The sequence below is a fragment of the Pinus tabuliformis genome, chromosome 3_2, assembly GCF_031772625.1.
Source record: "Pinus tabuliformis cultivar Carrire ecotype Pingquan chromosome 3_2, CPIR1, whole genome shotgun sequence".
In the NCBI taxonomy this organism is placed as follows: domain Eukaryota; kingdom Viridiplantae; phylum Streptophyta; class Pinopsida; order Pinales; family Pinaceae; genus Pinus; species Pinus tabuliformis.
The window spans coordinates 208,341,809-208,360,424 of NC_142302.1; the positions used below are offsets into that span (position 1 = coordinate 208,341,809).

At 36.5% G+C, this 18,616-nt stretch overlaps 1 protein-coding gene across 2 annotated transcripts in view; it reads right to left on the reverse strand.

Annotated features, from left to right (window-relative positions):
- The window catches only part of PDE318 (P-loop containing nucleoside triphosphate hydrolases superfamily protein), a 334,365-nt gene that overhangs the window by 12,109 nt on the left and 303,640 nt on the right, over positions 1-18,616 (reverse strand). The window contains exons 7-11 of one of the 2 annotated variants that reach the window (XM_089416136.1): positions 13,380-13,418; positions 13,033-13,104; positions 8,945-9,058; positions 8,748-8,819; positions 8,619-8,655 (exon numbers count right to left, since the gene is read on the reverse strand). In XM_089416136.1, the coding sequence (XP_089272262.1) occupies positions 8,619-8,655; positions 8,748-8,819; positions 8,945-9,058; positions 13,033-13,104; positions 13,380-13,418 (334 nt within the window). The remainder of the gene's footprint in view (positions 1-8,618; positions 8,656-8,747; positions 8,820-8,944; positions 9,059-13,032; positions 13,105-13,379; positions 13,419-18,616) is intronic. The other variant, XM_089416137.1, reaches the window with a different exon arrangement.

Sequence of the window (18,616 nt, forward strand, 5' to 3'; positions counted from 1 at the left end):
ATCCAAATTTGACAATGTTGTTGAGCGGCAACTTGATCGCTTGGATAGATTCGCAAAAACGAAATCATTTCAAGAATTTGATAATCAAATTCCACATCTTGAAGGGGGGATTCATATACTAGATCAACATGTGGAATCTTCTTCTGAAGAACAATCTCCCCTGCATGAAACTCCAACAACGGATGATGCTTTAAGTGATGTAATTGATAGAATTTGGAGACTCAATCTTAATTCAGTCCCAACTCAATCAACAGAGCAGCCTGGACCATCTCAGAAAGGTCCCCCGAAGTGGCTGACAAAGACACTTGAAAGTGTTCATCCTGATGAAATTGGAAAAACAAGAACCAGAAACTCAAACCAAAAAAATGGAGGTGATGTAGATGACTCTAATTCACCTATTGATATGGATGTTACTTATGATTGTGAATTGAACTTGTCTACAGATTTTGAACCAACTTCCTTCAAAGAAGTTGCTTCTCATGATGAATGGAAAGAAGCGATGCAAAAGGAGTATGATGCCCTCATAAAGAATGGCACTTGGAAGCTGGTTGATCCTCCATTTGGAACCAAACCAATTGGCTGCAAGTGGGTCTACAAGAACAAGTACAAAGTTGATGGCTCACTTGACAAGCACAAAGCTAGGCTTGTGGCAAAAGGTTTTGCACAGAAAGAAGGGGTCGATTATGAGGAAACTTTTGCCCCCACAGCAAAATGAGCCACCATCCGGACACTCTTTGCACTAGCAGCTCAGAACGGTTGGAAAGTCCATCAAATGGATGTAAAAACTGCCTTCTTGAATGGAGATCTAAAAGAGAATGTTTTTATGTCCCAGCCTGAAGGATTTGTTGTGAAAGGACATGAACAAAAAGTATGCAAACTTGTGAAGTCCTTGTATGGCCTCAAACAAGCACCGCGAGCCTGGTATGAAAAACTAACTGAGCATCTTCTGAAACTCAACTTCAATCATTTTGATCTTGATGATGCAACTTTATTTGTCAAGAAAGTTGGCAAAACAGTTGTATATCTTGTGGTATATGTAGATGATCTTTTAATGACAGGGAACAATGAAAGCTACATTGCATCCATAAAGAAGGAATTGGGGAAAAGTTTTGAAATGACTGATTTGGGCTATGTTCATTACTATCTTGGCATTGAAGTAACCCAACATCCAAAATCCATATTTCTTTCTCAAAAGAAATACATTGGAGATTTGTTAAACAGATTTGGCATGACAGAGTGCAATCCTCTTTCTACTCCAATGGAACAAAACTTAAAGCTCACATCTATTAAAGGAAAGGAATTTGAGGATGCAACAAAGTATAGACAGCTTGTAGGAAGTCTCATCTACCTCACTACTACCAGACCAGACATTTCATTTGTTGTTGGAATCCTCTCCAGGTTTATGCAAAAGCCTTGTGAGGGACATTGGTCTGCTGCAAAAAGAGTTCTAAGGTACTTGAAGGGAACTCAAGACCTTGGAATCAAGTATACACAGGTGGACGACTTCAGCTTGATTGGATACTCTGATTCAGACTTCGATGGAGACAAAGAAACTGGGGTATCTACTTCAGGATATGCTATGAGTCTTGGATCAGGAGCTGTCTCTTGGAGATCACGCAAACAATCAGTTCCAGCAGATTCCACAACAGAAGAAGAATACATGGCAGCAGCTGAAGCAACGAAAGAAATTGTGTGGCTCAGAAAAATTCTTGAAGATTTGCAGGTAAAACAAGTACAATCAACTCCACACATGATTGACAACACCTTTGCAATAAAGTTGGCTAAGAACCCAAAGTTCCATGATCGTACAAAGCACATCAATACTAAATATCATCTGATCCGACATCATGTTGAGGCCAAAACAATCCATCTCCGTCATTGTTCCACTGAGAAAATTGCAGACATCTTCACCAAAGCGCTTGGAAGAGGAAAGCTTGAAAGATTCAGAACGATGCTTGGACTCACCAACATCCCTTCAGATTAAGGGGGGAATGTTGACACCTAAACCTCTGCGATTGGATGAATTTGGAATGTGAACAGTCATCAGAAGATGAACTGAGCAGTCACATTCTTTGTATATAACAATAGCTACCTAATGAAATAAATCGTATCAGTTTTCTGCCAAACTGGAGTTACTCCTGGTCTGACAGCAAATGTTATCCATATTAGTTGCTCTATTGTTCAGGCATGAAACAACAGTAATCTGTCTATCTAAATATCTGCATAGTTCATTTTATATATATATATATATATATATATATATGAAATTAGTATTTAAAACACTTTTTAAAATTTTATTAACTCCAAATCAATAGAGCAATGAATAGATTTTATTAAAATTATAGAAATATAAAAAGTTATAGTTATTAACATTTTACTATGTGAGAGTTTTAACATATTTTGAAATTCTTTTGCAACTAGTAAACATATGGTGAAAATAAATGTAATTAGGAATTCCTTTAAAATTAGAAAATTTAAAATGAGAAGGCAATAGACTGAAATAGAAAAAGCAAGCAAAATGACTTATGACTAATAAAAAAGTCAAAAAAACATATATTGTTTTTTCTAGTTGAAATTTCTAATCTTGTGAATATTTTTTGCATAAAAAATGGTGGGGAGCTATCCACATGGCACTCTGTTGTGCAAAATTATGACACTTGGCCAATAAAAACTTTTTATAGATTTTTTATTTTTTAATATAATTTTTATATCTCATAATTCAATTTAAAAACACATAAAAATAACCATCAACCAATTTAAAAAAAATATATACATTTTACAAAATATTCAATTTAATATTTATTTTTTTCAAAACTTTAATAAACTTTATAGAATCTGTTTAAAAAATTCAAAACTATTTGAAAGTAAAAATAAAATTAATAATTTTAAAATAAATTAAAAGCCAAAAATAAAATTAAAATTAAATCAAAATAATTTTAAAAAACTTTTAATATATTTTTAACTATTCTAAAACAAAACAAAATTTTAAATTTTAAAATAATAAAAAATAATAATATTTTTTTAAATATAAAATAAATAAATCAAATTTAAATTTAATTAGAAAAATTAAGAAACATAAAAACAAAAAAAAACAAAACAAAACAAAAAAAACAAAAAAACAAAAAAAAAAAAATAGATTTTAATTAAATAATTAAAAATAAAAACATAAAAAAGGGATGAAACTAAAGTAAAAGAAAATAATTGAAAACCATTAAACACACACATATACCATCAGAGTCAAACAAGGTTGCCCCCTCTCACTAACCATTTTCAGGATTTATATTGATGAGTTGGAATCTTTCCTACATGAGCATACCCACGAGGAATATGGTTGTCTTCTACACCAAATGTTGATTCGCTCCTTTTCGCCAATGACTTGGTCTTGTTGGCTTCTTCTTCTGAGGGATTAGAAAGACAAATTTGTGCAGTGTCCAACTTTTGTGACCTTCAACAGTTGACAGTCAACCTAGGTAAAACCAAGGTTCTAGTGTTTAACGCATCAAAGAAATTTCTTACAGACTTACATTTCTATTATCAAGGCATTGAGATTGAGATCACCACCACTCACATCTACTTAGGGGCATAGTCACCAGATACGCCGAATTTGAAGCATTAAATTCGAAATTCGGCGTTTTTCAAGGGAAAACGAACATATTCGGCGTTTTTCAAGGGAAATTCGGCGTTTTTCAGACCTTGCAAGGGTTGGTCACCAAGTATCAAGCATTAAACATCACTTTTTTGTGGTCAAATCTCCAAATTTTCATTCCCTAGCTCTGCTAGTTATTTCTCTATAAGGCTGATCTGTTATTGGCATGTGTATGTGGGCTAACAAACTGTGGTTGCAGCAGTCATAAAGGTCTGATATTTGGTTTTGAGCTAACAATTGGTGAGTGCAGCTATTGAAAAATTGATCTATTCTGATATAAAATTTGATATTAAGCATTTAATAGTCTGATTATAAGGATAATCATGATAAAATTCACTCCATACCATTTCTCATATGCATATGATATATCTATCTTTAATATACATTTTTTTTTTCGAATTTCTATATGTCGAATTTTATCGACAAAATTTGAGTTGCCGAACTTTATTCGAATTTCATGGTCCTCGAACTCGAACTCGAACTCGAACCTGGTGACTAAGCTTAGGGGTACAATTCACAGGGCCTCGTGTTGGTATGTGGCGAGCACTCTAGCATCCGCTTAGTAAAGGATATGGTTCCCTAGACTTCATTGAGAGACAATGATTTCAGAGTCAGTTTCAGGACATTTCATCCAAACTTCACCTCAAGGAGGCACTTATTAAACGCACAGTTCTTTATGGCTCTGAAATATGGGGACCAAGCTTGTTGCAAACAAATTGAGCTAGCCTGGAGAGAGTCCAAAGCCTGCTTCTCAGATGCATCATCCGTTGTAAGAAAACAATTCCACAACCCATTATTCAAGCAGAGTTTAGTGTCCACCCATTTCGCCTCAAGATCATTTTTCGTTTGGTTTCTTTCCTTCATAAAGTTCAGTCTTTCAAAGACTCAAACACTAGGAGAGAGAAGTGTCCCTGTCTTGCTCTTTGCTCATCAAACGCTCTTGCTCAAATCCTCCCTCATCAAGACAAGCTCGAGGTTGGTTCTCAAAGTCTTCTCAACTTCTCCCGTCACTAACTATCTCCCCAGAATTCCTTCCCCCATTCAGTGTCTCCCTTGATGACCGAGCCATCTCTTGCCAACTCGACATGTATTGAACCAGGCCATTAGAGAAGATATCTATATATTTTACATTCAAGTCGCTTGGACCTCACCTCCAACAAGCTTAGGCTCGAAGATGTCCTACCTAGAGCACTTTTTGGAGCCACAGGATGGCATCATAGTTCACCCCCCTTACACACGCCAACATTGGATGTATTCACTTAGGATCTCCCTTGGAAAATTTTGTGTTGGTTCTCATAAACTCCAGATAGACGAACTACCATATACCACAACAGGATAGGATTTGCCAATTGTGTCACCTGCAAGAGCTAGAGACAAAGACACGCCTCATTTTTAGGTGCCCCCCATACTATGAGATTAGAGGACGCTATCACTATGTATATCAAGATTCAAAAGCCTCCCTCTCTACCTTCTTCAGGTACCAAGACCAACGATGCTTAGCACTCTTCACCAGAGACATTTCTAGCAACAAATCTCAACACCTACACACCATGGCCCATCCTAGGATGACCAGGACAATCACCTCATACTTTCATGTGGATTCATTGAACCAAGGCCACAAGCAATAGGCAAAGGATCAGAATGTTCCAGACAATAGAAGGGTGAGATTTTGGGTCTCTTCTTAGCTTCCCCTCAAGGGGATCAACAGATATCACTGAGACCGGTTCGACGATATCGAACCATACATCATTTCACTGGTTCTCAGGGCACCAGAGGGACTAGCTCCAGAGAGCGCGAAAGTAGGGCACCCCTGGCACGTCTAACTACTTCCTAGTCACATAAGCACCTAGAGACCTATTCAGAGTGTCTTCTTTTCGAACTCAGATGTTAAAAGTATCCCTTGCTCATACATCCCACCCGAGATCATACAATCAAATCCGCTACTAGCCCCAAGGGATTTTGACAGTGAACCTGTACCCAATTCACCTCCCTCACCATCAATCATTAGACTCAAGAGCCCCTTACATCTCTAGCTCCATCGTCTGATGATTTTTAAGGAGTTCTCCATACTGATAATTGTTTCTTATGATTCTTCATAGATTGATCCTTTTCTTACATTTATTGTACATCATAAAATAATTACACATAGAACTTCAACAATGAAACAATATAACCATAAGATCATAAAAAGATAACGACACAAGGACACAATATTTTACCTTGGGAAAACCGACATGGAGAAAAACCCATCAACCTTTTCAATAGAGAAATTCTTCAATTCAACAAAGATACATCTTAGTCAACAACTAGGTCACACCTAGTCCATGGTCCACCCTCCTAGTCAAGTCAATCAGTTGGCCCAATGACTTCAGTGTCTTTAATGAAGAGATTCGTCCTTCAACTTGATGCTCTCACATAGATCTCTTCATCAGAACTTCAACCTTATTCACAGAATGCTTCTCGTCCTTCGTTCACCTCAAACATAGTTTTCTTACTAGCCTCAGACCTCGCATGCTTGACCCAGATATGCTTCAGACCATACGAATTCTTCTCTTTCCTCAGACCATATGAATCATCCTTGAACAGAGAGATGTGAGTGCCTTAGATGATGCGAGCCTTCTCTTGGCTTGGAGGAGGAATGAATTGGTGTCTTTATATAGCTTTTCTTGGAGGCCGAAAGGGTGCGACTATACTAGAGCCGAACTGAACATTTTGAAGGACCGACTTGACTAGGAGGTGGATATGACATATTTTGGAGATAAAAATCTTGCCTTTTTAAAAATTCATTTTTTTTTCCTTTTAAAATCCAAATTGACATGACTCAAAAACAATTTTCTTTTGACTCTTTGCTTTACAATAATCAATATTATGAAAACCAATCATAGTTACAAAATTCGACATCGTCAAACCTTCCCATCTCACTCACTCATTCTTTTAGCAAGCCATTATTATTTTGATATGTAGCACGGATTCGCAAACCCGGGAGTGGGGTTCTTGAACCCATCCTGGGTTCTCGTCCCCAAGTACTAGATTCGGGTATGGGTGCTTCTGAGAAGAACCCATAAGAACCGGGTTCTTCCATGAAGAACCGGGTTCTCCATTAAACAAATTTGGGTTCTTTTGTCTTGACGGGTATGGAGAACCCTAATGATGGGTACCTGGAACCCCAAAATCGGGTTCTTTGGGGTTCATTTTAGTTTTTATTTTTAAATTTTTAATTAATTTAATGGGCTTCCCCTAATATTCCAGGTAGCTAGTTCTTCATCTTGCGAGAGGAATTGGAGTACTTATGCCTTTATCCATTCAGTAAAGAGAAATAGGTTGGGCTCAAAAAAGGCAGAGAACTTAGTGTACATTCATAGCACACTTCGTCTCATATCTCGAAAAGACCCTGGGTACAAGGAGGGTCCTTTCAAGAGATGGGACCAATACACAGAGGATGCTATGTGTGTGGACGAGGAGATACAACCAGATGGCCTTATTGAGCTACCTCCAGTTGCTATGGATGAGCAAGAACCTCAAGATGAGAGTGATTCCTACCTGGAGAGCATGCTAACTGAAGATTTGAGTGATGCTAATGACATGGCTTGAGGAAGTCATTGTTCACTATTAGCTATTTTTATTTTAGTATTTTAAAATTTCCTAGTTCTTGTTTGGAGAAGCATTAAGGAAAATTTTGAATGTAGTATGATAATGAACATATATCATGATTCTTTGTTAATATGTAAACTCCAATTTACACTTGATATCAAACTAGAAATTATGAAATTTCATCGTGAATGTTGAATGTTCAATGATGTACATGTTTAAATCTTTAAAGTTTAAATCATAAATATTTTAGTTTTCTTGTTTAAAATTGAAAAATATACAAATTCATATATATTATAATTTATAAATTATAATACTATATATTAGATATATAAATTATAATATACCCCCTACGAACCCACGCACCTGTTTCAAAAAATGATGTACCCTTACCTGTCCCTGTCCCCGTCCCGTCCCCGAACACACGTTTCCTAGCAACATAGTTATTTTGTATCATGTCGTAGACTATTGAGTATTTTGGATTATACAACAGGATCTTATATATGTGTCGCAGCAGCACTATCACTGTTTTCTTTCTCTCTATATGCTATTTTTAGTATTTTTTTTAGGAGATGAGCTTGCACTCTCACATTGTAGTCATACTGACTGTACTCTTCCTCCTCAGTCCCATTGACCTACTTTTGTGGTAATCAGTTGGACATTAATGAATTTACTTACTAATACATACAACATATACAGATACTTATATTTGAAGATTATTTTACCACTGTTAAACAATATTTCAACTTCAAGATGGCAGGGTACCAAGGGTAATTTTGTGTGAATGAAATGAGACCAAAAATATGCTACATAAAGGCTACAATAAGTTACTTATCAAAATTGAGGATACATAATTGTGAAGCAAAACAGCAACATAAACTCCTTTCATTTTCTCTATATAAACCTAACATTTTCAAAATTATTTATGTCTCTATGTCTTTGGGGAGCTCTGCATATACCACAGACTAGTTGCACCGATTGGTTGGACAACATTTCAAAGTTCTCATTAGTCAATATCACCATTATTCATTTGCAAAGGTTTATGCTGCTTAAACAATGCTAACCGCATATCCGGGTATTGGATCTGTTAAACATGACAAAATGAGTTTTGTTTTAATGGATTTGATCAAACTCCTTAACCTGTCTTCACATGCAATTAATATTTAACAACATACTATTGATCCAATGCATATTTCAATAGCGCCAATAGAAGTAAATATGCAGCAAACTCCTGGATTGTTAACAAGAAGATGACATAAAAAGTATCTGATAACAGGAGGATGAGACAAAAAGGAGTTACAGAAGAAACCAATAACGAGGCATGCAGCAGTTCAAATTATGCAACTGAAAAAATATAAAAAATTAAAATGATTTTTCAGCATACCATCAAGTCTCCTAAGCAGGCCTGGTGTATCAGTCACCTGTTATAGATTGAAAGATATTTCTTCAGAAATATAGACTATACATCGGGAAAATGCAAATCAATTAAGACCACAAACCATTATCTGTGTACCTGGAAACGTTCATGGCTTATAGTAATGTGGCCCATTAGAATCCCTCTAGTTGTGAACGGATAATTGCAAACCTGAAAAATACAGTGCAAAGTAAGTAATCATATCATCATAACGTAATAAAATGCCAAAGGTATAGCAGTTTTAAAAAATAGCATCACATTATCAGTATTATGTTGTTGGTTTCGAGGATAAACACCTCAGGCTTCCCTGTTGAAAGAATCCTAACTAAAGACGACTTTCCCACATTTGGAGCTCCAATAAGGCAGAGAGTAGGTGTTTCAAGGTGCACAACAGGCATTGCTCGCAATGTCTGCAAGATAGAACAGTAAAATCCTTGTCAGGGAATATATAAAAGCTTGCAAATATAATTCATACCATTGGATGTGAATGCTGCTCAAGGACAATTTAAAAATGAATATCCATGGGATAGAAAAGATTTTCGCAATCATATTAAATTTGCTCGCTGTTAAATTTCCAAATTAAGGGGCTCCCATTAAAGGCCTGAGGGAAAGGCTGCACCTAGATTGGAAAGGTGAAATATGTGAGAATGCAAGAAATGGTATTACTTCCAACCTCAGAGATCAAGGGAATATTGGAAAGGAATAAAATAAAAAGTGAAGAGCTCATATGGAGCAGAGGAGAATTGGATTAGAGAGAGACTGCTACAACCAAGAAATGGCCTAAAGTATCTTACCCATGAAGCATGGGCAAACTAGGCTCTGTTTCCTTGTTATTATTCTTTAAATGTCAAATGATCTACATAGAGTAATAGATGGCATTTTTTGCTTTATTTTCAGACCTATGATCTTGAGCATCATTGTTAAGTTCAATAAGTGCTGTGATGGATGCAAACACATATGTTGAGGAGGAGCATTGGAGTTTAGTGTTCACATACCACACATGAGAGTAGCATTGGGACATGAGAGGACATGCAGCACATAGTTACAGGAGGAGCACCTTGAATGAGTTCCCTTAGATAGAGGACCACTGTGGAAGAGGGAGTGTTGGACTAACACCACTATGGAAAAGGGACGTTGAACTAACAACTTCTTGCAAAGTGCACCATCTTGAAGAAGAAGCATTGATCCGAAGGAGGATCATACCTAGAAGGCATTTTACTTTGGGGGTTGGATAAACCCTAGTTCGACTATCCAGCCTTGTATTATAAAGCAATCAATGTGGATGGAGTTGCCTTGTTGGTTACTTGTATGGACTTATGTCCTTATTTCATCTAAACCTCCTTAACCTACACTATATACAAAAGGAAGGGCAAAGCTCTTGGATTCATTAGTATCATTGTACTCTAATCTTTGTATTGCCTTGGAGAAGTCTTCTATGGAGCAAGATGCTAGGGTTCGTGAGGAAACCCTAGGAGTATGATATTAAGGTTGAGAAAACACTAGGGTCCAAGGTGATGTGACCAGCAAGCAAGGCTCCAAGGCATCAACACTCCACAAGCAAGTTCCAACACTCCTCGAAGGGCACCAAGGATCCAACAAATCTTATAAGTTGTGTCCATCCTCTAAGTCAAATCCACCTACAAGATCACTCCCTCAACCCAAGCTAAAATAAATTAAGTAAAAATATCCATGCAAGCAATCCAATTGTGCCCATGCCATTTAGGACTCAAAGCCCTCCTTCAAAATGCCAGCACTCCATGGAAGAAAGCTACATAAGCATACATACAAGGTTAAGCAATCCATGAGCACACTACCTCCACATGTGCAATGTCCACCACGAAACAACTAGGGGGTCATCCATACATCAGGCACTACACATAACATGAAGCACCCCCAAGGATGGCATAATGTTGTAAACACTCTCAAAGTAACCCCAAAAGCTAACACTTAAGAGGACAGTTAAGCATTATTCAATCAAGGATCTCTGTGATAAAATTCAACCAACTTGCTCAATGGTACATCATCTTAATAAGAAGTGGAATGTTCAAGATCATGAAACAAGGTAGATCAAGAGGCATCAAGGCATCTGAAAGTCTTCTTAAGACATCAGTGCTTCGGTGATTAGTCCTTCATAAAAAGTTAGCAATAAATCGATGTTGTGTGCTATAACATGAACTTGAAACAATTGAGAATGTCATGTTGGATTGCAAAATTACCAAAAACTTTTAGTTCTAAAATGCTACTGCATGGGGTATTATCTCTCAATCTACCCATGAAAAATTGCCAAGGAGCACAATTTTTCAGGAATCCTCAAAGGGTAGTCTAGACACAATGCCTCTATACCATCAACATCTCTCTCACTATAAAATCAAGCTTCTCTAATTAAAGGGGGTTGCCCCTATAATGTCTTCGAATCTTCAAGTTAAGTTCTCTTTGACTAGATATTTTACACCTAAGTTCTTCGAAAAACAATAACAGTGAAAGATTTCTAGAAGGAATTTCAATGATTTTTATTATATTTTTGTTGAGCCCTATATCAAATTGGAAATAAAATTGGAATATTGATAAACACGAGATATCATAGAAAAAAGCCAGAGAAACACTTGTTGAATGGGGAGTCGAGTCTGCTTCCACCTAATAATAAATCTAAAAGAAATTTAACAAGGTTAATAATGAGAGAATCCTGCCAAATAGTAATCTCAAGTTTGAATCACATCAATTAATGAAGGCAATCAACAACAAAAGAATTTCCATGAAAACCACAACATGGTCTAAGAAATTCAAAACTCAATGTTTCTCAAATAGAAAAAGTTTCCAAGGAGACAAATCCCATCTAATACATCCTCTTGCCCTAAACAATACAATAATCTGACTTCTTCATGCACAAGATTAATAGAAATCTTTGCAAACTTTGGCAAGGTCTCACAATTACAAATACACTAAACAAAAGGCATCCAAGAAGGAATATGTCCTTCCAAACCAATGGAGACCAACGGTAGGCCACTGATTTCTCAACTTAGTGATTCTAGTCAAGTAGCTGACCATAGTATCTATCATGTTCATGCAAACAGCTAAAAGGTTGTTTCGTGGAAGCATCTGTTGAGAAACACAAGAATTTTGAAACAACTCAACCAAAGCTCCAAACATGTCCTTACCTAGCTTCTTCTTTGCAATGTAAGAGATAAAATGATCCTTCATAGAATAAAGAATGATTCACTTAGACTTGGATCCCTTCTCAAACGAACAACCAATTGTACTAGAATGATAAGTTCTGGAATCAATTTCACAACGTGTTCCCATATGTGGCATCCTCTCAAGCCTTGTGTTCCACTAGTTCCACACTGCCCCCATGTACATTGTTACAAGTCAATCGTCCCCAAGTAAAAGTCCATGCCTCCATGCAAGCATCCAAGCTACCTCGTGTTGTCTCTGGCTCAACACCCTCCCTCAAAATGCCAAGCACTCCTACTCCAATGCAGAGCATTCTCTTAGCAAACAACCTCCACCATATAGCCAACATGTCAAATGTCATCAAGTTGTTGTAAGATCTTCAACTCTCTAAGGAATAATGTCATGCAAGCACCCAACTGAGGCCAAGCAATCACTAAGTAAGCTATCTTCAATGTGCAAATCCATCACAAACCATCTTGGGGATAACTTTACACATGTACCCCAACTCTTGTGAAGCACCCCCAAACATTGTGAAAAAATTTCAAAGCAACCCCAAACGCTAACAACTATTATTTTAAATATAAATCAAATATCCATATAAAATAAATTCTTAAGCAAATTTGAAAACTTTTTCGGTAAGGCCTAGTCCTCATTTTTGCTTAAGTTGGTATTAGTCCAACATTTGTCAATGGCCCTGGATTAAATCATGTCTCATCGTGATGTTTTATCTTGTCTTACTCAACCTTGTCATTCAATATATTTTTCTTTGCATCATGATATGCTTTTGGCATTGTAATTTGACTAATCATATGTCATCAGTTGATCTCCTAAGCCTTGTTAGGAGGAGATTATAAGGTTGGTTGGAAATTTACAACTATTAGGAACACATTATGAATGAAAGCAATGAAGCATCCCCGTTTAACAACACAATGTTGTGCATTACATATCCCATACTATTTCTTTCCATGTATATGTTCTACTTCTAGAATTCCATTTTGTTGTGTTATCTAACTCGTATCAGGCCCTGTATGATGCAATACTTCATCAACATGGACTTTTAATCACAAACACATGGCCTCTCCCTCCATATCCCACTAAGCTTGCAATGTAAATTAACTTTGTCGTTGTCGCCAACTTTGGATGAAATGGGTTTGACCAACTTTTGGGCAATGACAACTATGAAACCATACAAAGCTTAAAGATTAGTGCTCACCTTAGCAATATTCAAGAGATTATCTATTGCACTTCCATCTTGTTGAACAAGATCTTCCAAACTTTTCCGCCCCTAAACAACACATTGTCATAGGATTACATAACTCATCACACGTCATAACAAATATTCTTGCCAATAATGAAAACATAAATTATTTTATAAGGCATGAAAAATTAAACATCTCCTATGATATGGTAGTCTAAACTAAATAATTGTGGAATTGTGAGAGAATTTAATATTTCGACATATTAAGAAATCAAGGTGATAAGCTAGTAGCAACAAGAAATTCAATGAATGGATTCTGAAAAAAGAAACTGCAACTCTTTTCAAGCAAACCAACAACTTACCTCAATTAGTCGTTGCTCTGCTTCTTTCTTTGAAATAGACTGTCAAGATTGAAAAAAGTATATCAGATATGACTAAATCAGGTTAACGAAAATATGAAAACTAGGCATTACAATTATTGAAGGCATTGATTAGGCCACATTAAAGAGTGTAAGGGGAGGGGGGAGGGAATTTGTAAGAAATGTGACAGGAACAAACAATAAATGTTAAAACAAGATGAATCAGGATTTATAATGAAGATGTATTACCTGATAAAAAAGAACTGAAAAATAAAGCGTTCAATAGGAATGAAATCTATATTAATGTCCATTAAGGAGGAAATAGGTCAATGGGACTAGAGATTACACCAGTCATGAGAAACCAATACAGAAAAAGGATGGGAGTCCAAGATGCCCCCTCTGAGATGAGAAATAAAAATAGCAAAAGCAAACTCAAAAAATAATAAACCAATAGCCATAAATGAAACAACATATGAAAACTTGGGATTATACTAAGGTTCTTCCATGAAGGGGGGAAACACTAGAAAATGAGGACATAGCCAATGAAGTAACGAAATAACACTTGTAACCTTGTCAGTAAACCTATAACCAAGAGAAAAGTGCCAGGCCCTACTCATCATTAAAAAAATGAACTTTGTTTCCATGAGATAATAAACAAATGAGGTTAAAAGTTGTTGTCGTTGCATCATTGAAATGAGCAATGGAAAAAAGGTTGGCACCGAACCAGCCAACATGTTTCAAATAATCTATTTGGGAAGCCTAAAATATCCTAGTGGATGCACCATAATTTATAGGGCCAACCAACAAGAGGAATAGTAGATGTTTAATTTTGTTTCACCATAAAGGCATGGAAATGCATTAAAGGAACCATCTTGGAACAAAATGCTTTGATTCCCTTTTCAATGTTAAATACATTAATGAAATCAAAAGTTTATATCTTTGAAACTAAATGGAACATGGCACCTATAATAGTCCAAAATTTCCATTACTTGCCGCATCCTTACATCTAGAAGCACATGAATGCATGTGGAAGTGTTTGCTTCTAAGGTATTGAAACAAGCAGGCACAGACTTAACATGTATAGGTATTGGATCACTCATTTTCTACACCCTATATAAAGTTTAAACTGATTCCTTGGGCATAATGGTCAAGGACAAAAAGGAGGAGTCTCCTTACTCTGCCATCACCTAGTCTGCAATAATTTGTCCCTTTGCAGTTCATTTGTGCCCAAAAGATGGATCTAAAAGGAATGTTTGCATTAGCAGTGTGAACAAACAAAATATAGAAAAAATGTCAAGGGCATTAAAGGTTATGGCACTTGTATTTACTATTTAATGATGCTTTCTAAAGGGATTTCAATGATGGAATAGCAACCCTAAAGCCTATTACCCACCACTAGAGGGTGACCCCTATAGGAGAATTTTTCTCCTTGATTTGTCTTCAGTTGGCAGCCAACAACCCCTTACAGCCACCAGATAGCTCGATTTGCCACCATTCTCCACCACTTGGGCCAACCATTGTGTCCTCGCGAATCTGTTATGATCGTATGTTTGAAGATGGGCTTTCCTGTTGAAAAGTGTAACTAGGTTCAGTCTTCATAATGACATGTAATTATGATTTTATGTAATGAGATGTAAATAAGAAAAATGAAATTATTATATTGACTTGCTTCATGGGTTTCATGAGCAAGGGATTTTGTTTTTGAGTCAAGACTCCCATTGAGAGTCTTTAGGATTTATTTGTCATCTAGTCATAAAATGTAAGAGTCATTGTCATGTAAATGAAGTCATGTTACACTTTGTAAAAGGTCAATATTGCCTATGTAAAGTATCCTCCAAGAACTTGTCACCAAACCTCTTCAAGTTGGCCTACAAACGATGAAGAAGCTGCTAGATCAAGTTGGCCTAACTCCAACTGTCAAGTTGGCCTAAAGATCTAGTGAAGAGGTGTATATATAGAGGAACTCAGCCTCATTTGGAGACACATAATTCGGATAAGCAATTTGATCTGATTTCAGCAAAGACAAATGCGAAGAAAAAGCAGTGAAAAGGGTTTTCTCTAGGGTTACAAAAGTCACTCTTCTAGGGCAGCGAAGAAAGTTCTTCTGGAGCAGCGAAGAAGGGATCTTTTGGATCAGCAAAGAAGGCAGTAGATAGGATTCTTTTGGGACTTGTGAAGTAGTTTCTTCTGGGGTAGCGAAGGAAGAAATCTTCTGGGGCAGCAAAGGAAAGACTCTTCTGGGTCATCGAAGTAGAGACCGAGCTTCTCTATAGAAGACCTAGAGACCAAGATTCTCTAGGGAAGTTGTGAAGGTGCAGTGGAAAGGGATAGAGACAGAGTTTCTCTAAAAGAGCCGAAAAGGAGCAGTACTAGATCAATAAGAAAGGTGAAGTAATGAAGAGGCAAAGCATCAAGTTTGGTGACTAGAGTCAAGGGTCTTTGTCAAGGTCTTGGTACTTATCAATTGAAGATCTAGAAGAAGAATTTTGATCGGGTTTTCCTCTCAAAAGGTGAGAGGTTTTGGCCCTCGCTGGAGAAGCCTACATATTGTGTCACTTGTCTTTATTTATTTTGGTAATTGTCTTGATTAGTGTGGAAAAAGTCTCCAAAAAATCGCGATTTAATCCTAAAAACGCGATTTTTTGAACTAAACGATTTAATCCCCCGACTTTTTGGTGACTTTTTCACAAAGGAAAAAAATCGTGATTTTTTCGTTATACTCCCGATTTAATTGGGAGTCGACCCAAAAAGTCGGCCTCCCTTCCCAGGCCGCGGATAAAGAGGCCACAAAGGTGAAAAAACTGTAAATTGAAGCTTCCATCCATGCTTTTTCAAGTTATTGCATTGTATTGTTTGTCATACTTCTTGCAAGCATAGCAGTCTCATTTGTAATCTATTGGTTTTGAGGTTAAGATATGTTCTTGTTTTCCAAGGAAAAACAAATCTTTATACTTCATATTTCTAGTTAGAAAGCAAAGTATACATTGGCTAAGCCTCCAGGCTTTCAATGATCCAGACTCTAACAGCCACTGCCCCTTCAAAAGGTTACAAAAGTACCAAAAGGATAGGCATACAACAGTCTTCCATAGAAAGAACCCCACACCATCAAAAACATTGTTACAGTTGTTGAATGCTTCTAGAAGAAACAACAAAGAGGAGGTCATGAAGATCAAACAGCAACAGCCTGTCCAAAAAAACAAAACCAGTGCCTCAAAAAAGAACCCATTTTCAGACAAGAACAAAGTACCTGTGAAATCTTGTGACAGCAAAGATCCTTCCTGCAATGAGAGCACGTTTTGAAAGGGAATCTTCTTTAGTGGTGAACTCCCTGTAAATGTGGGGAAAGGTTATGTATCAGAAGTGGATTCTACCTCCAAGAGTTTTTGAATAATAGATGCCAAGGCTAGGTTAGTAATCTGACATCTACTGTTTTCTCAGAAAATAAGCAGCTTGGAGTCACCAAACATTAATTTTCACATCTACTGTGATACTCGCTGTTAATTTTCATTGGACCTACCACCTGACACTTTATTACCCAAGCAGATTACAATCTACTGAATAAATGCATGACTTATTTCTTAATACAATTAGAGGAAACAAAAATTAAAAGGGGAAGAGGATCTCAGTGACTGATTACTTGATGAGTTTTAGATGACTCATGATATACATTTATTATATTTTCTGTTGATATTTTGACGCTTGAGAGTTGAGACTCAGACAGGACTCAAAATTCAGGAGTTGATTCACTATTTTGATATGTGATGTAGCACTAGACTTCATATGCATATTATATATTAGCTTTCTTTACATGTTTATGTGGAGATGCATTTATTTGATGTTATGGATACTCTAGATGTTAAAAAAAATATAAAAAAAATGAATAATTTTGTTTTTTTTTTAATTTTTCCGACTTTTTGCCGACTTTTTCAAAAAACTCCCGACTTTGACGAGTTTTTCAACTTTTGTACCCTTGCCAAATTAATCTCGACTTCGACTTTTTCCACATTGGTCTTGATGAAAAGAACATGCTAATAAGCTAATAAAGAAAAGATCATAAGCTAAGAAGTAAAAGCATGTCACAAGCAATTATCAAGCACATAAATTGTTAAATTTGAATGCCCTAGATTTCTCAACATGGTATCAGAGCTTACATGCTAAAGACAAGAAGGGGCAATCAAAGCAAGCTGACACACAAGAATCGATCTTCAAAGTGGACATCAAAGCAAGTCAAAGGTCATCAACAAGATCAAGATCTACCTTGTAGAAACCCTAGAAGCATTTCAGATAGCATCATATCATCAAAGGATTGTGAATCAAGCTCTCTCTCATCAATTACTCAAGAAGAAAGTCCTCTATCAACATTGAGATAAAGGAGGAAGCAAGCAGCAATCTGACAAGTCTATGACTATATCTGATAATATCAAAATGTCTTTTTGCAAGGAAGCAATAAATTGGTTGGGGTTGTATTATGTAAATTTCCTTGCATGGAAGAAAAGAACTGACCTAAATCTTATTGAGAATGAGGTCATGGATCACATTAAGGGATCAATAACCCAGCCTCCAAAAGAAGATACTCAAGCTCATGCTAGATACATGAAGGGAGAAGTGAGAGCCCAAAGGATTCTTATAGAATCTATAAAAGACTCTCTAATCCCATATGTATAAAAATTGGAAACTGCAAAAGCTATATATGACAAACTGGTAGAGTTGTTTTCTATAAGTATCGCAGGAGAAGTAATCTCCTTAAGGCAAGAACTCTACAAACTAAAGATATCCAAGGAAGATAGAATAGCCTCATACTTCATGAGGATATCATAAATTCGAGATCAACTACAAGAACTAGGAGAAGTTATGTCTGATAGAGAGATGACCACAGTGGTACTAAATGCACTACCAGAAGAATGGGCTAACTTCACTTCAAGTTTATAAGGGAAGAAAGAGACTACTCCATTTCAAGATCTATGGTCACTCTGTGAGATCGAAGAAACCATACCAAAGGAAAAGATTGATGTCGGACCAAGTGAATAGAATTAAGCATATGCTACAATGACAAGAAGAAAGGGAAAATTTGGAAAGTTTGGTCATCCAAAGAAGAAGAAGAACATGGATAAGATAAGATGCTATGGATGTCATGAACTTGGGCACTATAGAAGAGATTGTCCTAACCGTGGCAAGGACAAGAGGAATAGAGAAGAAGCACACATTGCCGAGGAAGTGAAAGAACCTGAGTCAAAGAAGCT